We start from the raw sequence: 8,819 nt of genomic DNA, 5'->3' as shown, positions 1-8,819 counted from the left end.
AAAAGGCCTGATTGGTGGAGTGCTGCAGAGATGGTTGTCATTCTGGAACGTTCTTCCATCTCCACAGAGGAACTGCTAAGCTCTGTCAGAGTGACCATCAGGTTCTTGGTCACCTCCCTGACTGACCAAGGCCCTTCTCCCCCGATTGCTCAGTTTGGCCGAGCGGCCAGCTCTAGGAAGTGTCTTGGTGGTTCCAAACTTCTTCCATTTAAGAATGATGGAGGCCACTGTGTTTTGGGGGACCTTCAATGCTGCAGACGTTTTTTGTTACCCTTCCCCAGATCTGTGTCTCGCAACAATCCTGTCTCGGCGCTCTACGTATAATTTCTTCGACCTTATGGCTTGGTTTTTGCTCTGACATGCACTGTCAACTGTGAGACCTTATATAGACAGGAGTGTGATTTTACAAATCATGTCCAATCAATAGAATTTACCACAGGTGGACTCCAATCAAGTTGTAGAAACATCAAGGATGATCAATGGAAACAGGTTTCACCTGAGCTCAATTTCGAGTCTCATAGGAAAGGGTCTGAATATTTATGTAAATGAGGTATTATTTTTATTATTTTTATACATCTGAAAACATTTCTAAAAACCTGTTTTCTCTTTGTCATTATAGGGTATTGTGTGTAGCTTGATGAAAATTAATAAATAATTTTATCAATTTTAGAATAAGGTTGTAACATAACAAAATTTGGGAAAGGTCAAGGGGTCTGAATACTTTCCAAATCAAGGGATCAGTTCAGGGTAGAAATACAGAAGAGCTCTATGATTTAAAAAAAAGACTCAAAGTTTTTAGAAAACAAAGAGGATTTATTTTGTTCTCATTTTAAAAAGTGTGCTATGGAAAACCACAACCAGATTAAACCCAACAACGTGCAATGCTACTCCGAGGAACATATCGGAATCTAGACACTGGAATTATAGTTCCTGGGCTAGGAATCTGGGATATGGCTCTCTCTCCAGACACAGAGACAGGTAATAGATTCAGGAATTGGGATAGAGCCAGAACTCTGAGTAACCAATGGACAGTGTAAATATCAATGGTTCAGGACATGACATACTATATTACTCAAGGTCCCGGCCAGCCACATAGAACCAACCCACATTTGGCTTTTTAAAGAGACAGAGACCAAAGCACAGAAAATATCAGGTTTAACACAGAAACTGCATTGAAAAGGCATCAGGCCTGGCTCCTATCATCATCATAATCTTCACAGTGATAAGTAGCTTACAGAGTGGATGGAGCCAGAGCTGCATTGACCCCCCCCATCTCTGTCCAATCAGACGATAGCATCAAAGGCATTTAGAATGTTCATTTTGTTCTGTTCTCATTGTAAAAAGGCAAAAAATATTAAACATTTCAGAGAAAACGCATAAAACGTAGTGTTCAAATCTGTCTGAACCATTTGGTATAAGTAAATTCCTTTGTTCAGCCCACTCGGAACAGAGCTTAATTCGTATTTTACAAAAATGACATTATCATCAATATTAAAGGACGAATCACAAATTTGGTTTGTGTGTATCACGTCAGAGGTTACCTCTCCCCAGATCCATCAAAGACTGCCAGAGGATATTGCTCACACAGTTAGCATGTTAGCGGCTAAAGGGTCAGTCTATGTATTTCCTATGGGAGAGAGCGCACATAACCCTTATAGACTAGACCCGTGGCAGTTCTACTACATCTGTTAATAGACTATATAAAGTACATAAGTCACCATTTATCCACAACCCGCATACCAGTACACAGAAACAAGAGGCAGTCCTGCAGTTCATAACCATTCCTTTGTAGAAATGAACCTCCCCTTCACAGGCACACACACACACTAAAACAGACCAAGGACACAGATACCCATTCTGTGTGTATTACACTTAAACATTAAAAAAACATTTTATCCCTTTTGTATCTTCTTTTTTTTCAATTAAAAAACATTTCATCACTTGACAGTACAGTACAATACAGGTACACACAGACAACGCGCTCTAACATGGAGAACACCCCCTCCCCCCCGTACGTACACAGACATACCCACACACAGACACACAAGTGACATTCCTCTCAGTGTGTGTGTGGATCAATGTGTATCTAGTGGCTTGGGGGGTGGGAGTGAGACTGTGTGTGGATCAGAGCCAGAGGTCTTCTAGGAGAATGAGTTTTTAATACTGTCAGTGTGTTAGTGTAATAAAGGTGACGTAAGTACGACTCAGCAAAAGACAGGGAACCAATTGGGGGACCCCTCGTTTCCCTACAAAGTTTATAAATAATCTTACCACCTGCATAGTGCAGCTCAATGTCCTATTGAGATTGGCAACCACACAAAGATCAGTGTCCGCAATAAGCCTGTATGTGACTGGTGCTGCTTCCTCTGTAGCCACCATCTGATTGGTCAGTCTCAGATGAGGGGGACTAACACAGACTGGGTGGAGCCTAGCTTAACATGGGAGGAGTCTAGCTCAGTGTGGGAGGAGCATGCGTTCCAGGGCACACTGCAGTTGCTCCCAGTTCTTCCAGATGACCGCCAGTAGGGACAAACCCACGCAGGTGAGTGCCAGGTGCACGCGGCTCCGCAGGAGGGGCGCGGTGAACTTGGCCGCCGTGGAAACGCACACCAGGATCACCGTGACGATGGCCAGCATAATGTTGATGCATTTTCCCAGCAGCACCTTGGCGTCTGTGTTCTCCACTTGTACCGTCTGCTGCTGCTGCTGCTGGAGCTCCAGCTTAGAGACACGCGTCTGACACGACTCCAGAGCCTCCTGTAAACACAGAAACACACACGCATTCAGTTAACATTTGACACACAGGCTTAGATAAAGTTACTGACTATATACAGCTTAGATAGATGTGTAGGGGGCATGTTTGTAGAGGGCATGTTTGTTGATCTGTGTTTGTGTGTGTGTGTGTGTGTGTGTGTGTGTTTGTACATACCTGGATGTCCCTAGCTCTCTCGTAGGCCTGGTAGGCCACCTTCTCCTCGATGCTGGCCAGCTCCTGCTTCAGGTTACTGGTCTCATGCTGGTGCAACTCTGTCAGGTCATTTAACTGGTCCTCTAACCGCTCAAACCTAGTAGGGAGAGAGGGAGGGGGGAGAGAGAGCGTGAAGGGGAGAGAGAATGATAAGTCTTATTACTGAATACACAGCTTCATTTCCAAAGCAAACGTGTGTCCATCTCTTCCTTCACCAATGTCAAATCAAATCAAATTTTATTGGCCACATGCGCCAAATACAACAGGTGCAGACATTACAGTGAAATGCTTACTTACAGCCCTTAACCAACAGTGCATTTATTTGTAATAAAAAAGTAAAATAAAACAACAACAACAAAAAAGTGTTGAGAAAAAAAGAGCAGAAGTCAAATAAAATAACAGTAGGGAGGCTATATATACAGGGGGGTACCGGTGCAGAGTCAATGTGCGGGGGCACCAGCTAGTTGAGGTAGTTGAAGTAATATGTACATGTGGATAGAGTTAAAGTGACTATGCATAAATAATTAACAGAGTAGCAGCAGCGTAAAAAGATGGGGTGGGGGGGCAGTGCAAATAGTCCGGGTAGCCATGGTTAGCTGTTCAGGAGTCTTATGGCTTGGGGGTAGAAGCTGTTGTGAAGTCTTTTGGACCTAGACTTAGCAATGTGTGTGTGTATTCTCTGTGTTTTTGTTGTGTGTGAAGCATTATCTAGATAAGCGTGTTGATAAATCAGCCCTAAGTTGACAGTATCAACAGTCAACAATTTTATTTAGGTATTCTCTGAAACAAGATTATGGTTTAAGGTGGGAAATAGTGAAGTATGCCTAGAAAAGCATAAAGTGAAACAGCTAGAAAGATATTGGTCCTCTTCAGCTGTTAGTGGTCGGTATGGAGGATGTTGGTGGTATGTCTGTACGGAGGATGTTGGTGGTACGTCTGTATGGAGGATGTTGGTGGTACATCTGTACGGAGGATGTTGGTGGTACGTCTGTATGGAGGATGTTGGTGGTACGTCTGTATGGAGGCTGTTGGTGGTACGTCTGTACGGAGGATGTTGGTGGTACGTCTGTATGGAGGATGTTGGTGGTACGTCTGTACGGAGGATGTTGGTGGTACGTCTGTATGGAGGATGTTGGTGGTACGTCTGTATGGAGGATGTTGGTGGTACGTCTGTACGGAGGATGTTGGTGGTACGTCTGTATGGAGGAAGACTCATGGGGAGAAGTGTCTGAAAGATTGGGGTCTTTATACCCTGAAATGAGGGTGTGTGTGTGTGTGCTTGTGTGTTTGCTTTCTGTACTGATTTGTGTGTGTGGGTGTGTGTGTACGCCATTGTCTGCACCAACCTGTATCTCTCCTCCTGCAGCGTCTGTGTGATGAAGCTGTAGTCTCTCTTGAACTGGCTTTTTAGTGACTCCATGTCCTCGGCCAGCTGTACCTGGGCCTCCCTAATCTCCCTGACCTCCTCCAGCACCTCCCCCAGCCTCCCCTGAGAGTCCGACCTTCCCATACCGCCCCCTGACCCCAACCCCGACCCGCCCGCCGGGTTCCCGTTGGAGTCGGCCGACACAGAGGTCCCCGTGGAACATTCGTCGTCGCTGGGGTACTTGGCCTTGGCAATCGTGGTGGCGCTGCCGCTCAGCGTCCGTGCCCCGGCTCCGCCTTCCGCCTGGAGCCCCGCCCCCGTCTCCATGGAGCTCTTCATGTGGGCGATGTTGTCGGCGCTGCCGAACTTGTTGCGGATGAGGTTGGCGAACTCCCGCGACTTGTTGAAGAAGAAGGGGGGCGAGAGGGAGACCCCGGGGCCGATGGTCTTGACTTTGTCCATTGCCGGGTGGCGCATGCTGGCCGAGCTGATGTCCCGCAGGCTGCCGTCCTTCTGGCCCTCCTTGCCCCCCTCCCCCCGGGCCTCCCAGGACGGGTGCTTGGCCCCGTTGGCCTCCTCCTTCATGCGCCGGTGGTACTGCTCCAGCTTCCTCTGCAGGTGGGCGATGCTGTGGGCAGACTTCTGGTTCTTCTTCTCAAACACCTGGCAGACCCACAGGATTAAATGAAAGGTAATACTATAATTGATAAATTTTCTTTTAAAAGTGGCTTATAAACATTCAGAGCACTTGGCAGATGCAGTTATGTAGCATCATAAAACAACAAATAAGTGGGATGTAATTGGACTGACCTGACGTATGCGTGCCACCTGCTGCTTGTCAGCGTTGTTGACCAGTTTGAGGTACTCTGCCACGTTCTGGTCCCTGGCTGTCTGTTCCACCTTGATCTGCTCTGTCACCTTGGGGGAGATCAACAAGTCAACACAGAGACTAACACACAGATGGGCCCATGCTCTCGCTCTCTCTTTCTCTTGCACACACACACACACACACACAGACAGGGACACGCAACAAACACACACACACACACAATACACCCCCCCGCAACACACACACACACTCACTCACCTTGAGGATCTTCTGCTGCAGGCTGTCGATAGCCAGTCGGCCCTTAGTGAAGTCCAGGCCCACACCTCCCTCGCCTCTGTCAGTCACCAGGTTGGACTCTGAGCCCCCCCGCCGCATCGGCACCGGGAGGCTGAGGACGTTGTTCCCATCGCCACCGCGCTCTGCCTGGACACACAGAGACAGACAGACAGACAGACAGAGAGAGACAGAGACAGACAGACAGAGACAGAGAGCGCGACAGAGACACACACACACAGAGAGAGAGAGAAACATGTCAGATAATGAGAATGTCACGTTAGAGAGAATTCAATTGAATTTACACTTACAGTAAATGACTCATGCATGTATGATAAGACAATATGAGCTCAGCAAGGTTTATGGTAAACAATCTCATAGCAACGTATAGTTAGATAGATATTGATCATTTTATTGAGTGGTAATTATACACTGTCGTCAAAATCTAATCTCTTGTAATGTAAACACAAGCTCCATTTCTAGGACTGTCTTTGTGTGTGTGTGTGTGTGTGTGTGTGTGTGTGTGTGTGTGTGCACGTGTCAGTCTGTGCGCCCTCTAACCCATTCCCCAGTATGGCCTTGAGAAAAAGAACTGGATAGGAGGATCGAGGACAAAATATGCATGAAACAGAGTGCTCCTCCAAGTCTCCTCTCTCTGCAGACTTTAATGGCTCTACTGAGTGGATAGGGCAGTTTGTAGCCTCTGGGTTTACAGGCGCAGCCTCTGATGCAGAAACAGCTTTGACTGTTAACTACAGGGACAGAGGATGATTACATAATAAACCAACCTGATGCCTGTAGTACAACTGGACTGTCTGTACCCTGAATATATAACTACACTGTTACCTTGGCAGCCAGCAAGCATAAAGCCAACACACACACAAGGCAGCAGTCATAGCCAGCTTGTCCTCATCTATAATTTACAGGGCAGAGTCAGGGTCCCTTATCATGTCCAACAGTAACTGATGAGATTAATAAAGCAGGCAACAGCAGCTTTAGTCTACTGGTTCACACATCACACATTTTGCACCAATTACACCATACTCACTCACTCACAGTCTCTCTCTCTACCTCTCTCTCTCTACCTCCACCTCTCCACTTCTCCACCCTCAGATTCCCCACCTCTCCATCCTCAGATTCCCCACCCCTCTCTCTCCTCTCCATCCTCAGATTCCCCACCCCTCTCCATCCTCAGATTCCCCACCCCTCTCCATCCTCAGATTCCCCACCCCTCTCCATCCTCAGATTCCCCACCCCTCGCTCTCCTCTCCATCCTCAGATTCCTCTCCTCTCTCTTCATCCTCAGATTCCCCACCTCTCTCTCCATCCTCAGATTCCCTCTCTCTCCATCCTCAGATTCTCTCTCTCTCGCCATCCTCAGATTCTCTCTCTCTGTCTCTCTGTCTGTCTGTCTGTCTCTCTCTCTCTCTCTCTCCCTCCCTCCTCAGATTCCCCACCCCCCTCTCGCTCTCATCCTCAGATTCCCCACCCCTCTCTCTCTCCTCCCCATCCTCAGATTTCCCTCTCTCTCTCTGAGTGCCAGTTAACTAGGTCTCCATCCCCAGACAAACGCTATCCTGTAGCAGGGCCTTATGCAGTCAGGCCCAGGGCACAGATGGCCCCACCAGTCAGTAACCAGGCTATTCTGCCTGGTTCAGAACCTACACCCACATCCTCGAGTCAGCGTGACCGGAGAATTAGCTGACCCTTACATGACCACAACAGGCCTGAGGGATGAGGGACAGCAAGCGATGTCGTCTGCCCAATCTATCACACACAGACACAGTACACACCACATCCTGCCCACCTCATCTAATCTGGGAGATGGGGGGTTGAAGAATGGTCACTAACATTTTTGTGGTGTCTCATAGTCAGTATTCCAAACACGTACAGGGTGGAAACTGAGAAAGGGAAGAGACACACACCACATGACACACACACACACCATATGCCACAAATGACTGTCCCCGGGCCAGGGCTGAACTCAGGTCAGTATTTGTCCTCTACACCGAACCGGTATTAAAGCCAGTCAGATTACAATTTCACATTTGTTGTGCAGATGGGGGCGCACACACACGAGCCTGTGCCCTCTCCCTCTCTACTCTGTCTAAATACACAGCTGAAAAATAATGCATCTCACACCGCAACACAACAACACGAGGCACACACACTGCCTGGAGAGAGATAGTTTGTTAGTTGTAGTGTTGTGTGTTCCATGTAGGCCTGAGCTGCTTATCTCAGCGTGTTTCCCCACAGTCACACATCTGAAAAACATCTCAGTGCAGGAAATCACAGTATGACCTCGCCTGAGGGACAACACACACTGGTATTGATGTACTGGATCGTTTCATAAAAACTAAACACAAATCAGAACAGCAGCCAGAAACAAACTTACTGTCTGGAGATGAAGAGTTCTAAAAGCGGCATCAGTGTGTGTGAAATTCATGGCCAGGAAGTGGTACTAGGATGTAGGCTAGTTCAGCTTGTCAAACCCATTTGATAGGCCTAGGCTCAGCTAGTATGGATCTGTCCTATCAGTAGAAGGACGATTCCACGCCAGCGGGAGCAGAGTATTTTCTGTAGATCGTTGACAATAAATTACAATTAAATCTATTTTTATCTCACCTTGTAACACAACAAAATGTGGAAAAAGTCAAGGGGTGTGAATACTTTCTGATGGCACTGTATAGGTCTAAAAAGGCCACGGATAAGTGTGCGTGTGTGTGTCTGAATGAGCTGATGATTGAGTAAAAGTAGAGAGATGGATGGAGAGTTGTAAAGAAAGACAGGGTGACAGTCAGTGGATGAGTGAAGAGGCAGTCTTGACCGGTTTGTATTATGTGGGTTATAGCCTATAGCCTGGCTGATCTAACCCAGATAGGACTTTAACATAAAATAATTCATCAACCATTCTGCATTCAAATGTATTTTGTTCCCATAGAAATTATGAATACTCGCACACCACTCTGAGATTAATAGGCTATCCATTCTGACCCACATCAGACTGCAGCACACACTCTCTAAACCAGCACACCAGAGCCTGGGAGGAAGAACGTCACAATGATATTGGTGGGATTCAAACAAAGGGATTTGGGTTAAAGAGATGAGACTTTGAAAACTATCCCCCCGAGCCGTCGCTCACAGGAAATGACCTCACAGTGGACCCGTCATGACCCCGCCAGCCATTCTACAACAGCATTACCCAACAGCCTATTCACTACCATCTACGACATCACAGGTGCTCTGTGACTTTAGTAACACTGTTTTGGTACCACACCTCTGGTTCTTACACAACCTGCCCACCAGCCACCTACACTATCCACACTCACCTTGAATCTGGCACTGAGAAATCCACATAGCAGATCAGAGGGCAAGGTGGAGAT

The 8,819-nt window shown here is 47.2% G+C and overlaps 1 protein-coding gene across 2 annotated transcripts in view; it reads right to left on the bottom strand.

The window, feature by feature from the left end:
- Positions 1 to 709: 709 nt before the first annotated feature.
- LOC121579016 (transmembrane and coiled-coil domain protein 3) overlaps positions 710 to 8,819 on the bottom strand; it is a 43,378-nt gene continuing 35,268 nt past the window's right edge. For both annotated transcript variants that reach the window (XM_041893307.2, XM_041893306.2), the window contains exons 2-6: positions 5,422 to 5,586; positions 5,145 to 5,252; positions 4,315 to 4,997; positions 2,930 to 3,065; positions 710 to 2,757 (exon numbers count right to left, since the gene is read on the bottom strand). In XM_041893307.2, the coding sequence (XP_041749241.2) occupies positions 2,455 to 2,757; positions 2,930 to 3,065; positions 4,315 to 4,997; positions 5,145 to 5,252; positions 5,422 to 5,586 (1,395 nt within the window). In that variant the 3' untranslated portion in view covers positions 710 to 2,454. The remainder of the gene's footprint in view (positions 2,758 to 2,929; positions 3,066 to 4,314; positions 4,998 to 5,144; positions 5,253 to 5,421; positions 5,587 to 8,819) is intronic.

Source organism: Coregonus clupeaformis, chromosome 19 (genome assembly GCF_020615455.1).
Source record: "Coregonus clupeaformis isolate EN_2021a chromosome 19, ASM2061545v1, whole genome shotgun sequence".
Taxonomy (NCBI): domain Eukaryota; kingdom Metazoa; phylum Chordata; class Actinopteri; order Salmoniformes; family Salmonidae; genus Coregonus; species Coregonus clupeaformis.
Note: the sequence above shows the minus strand (reverse complement) of the source record. Positions and strands in the feature narration are given on the sequence as shown.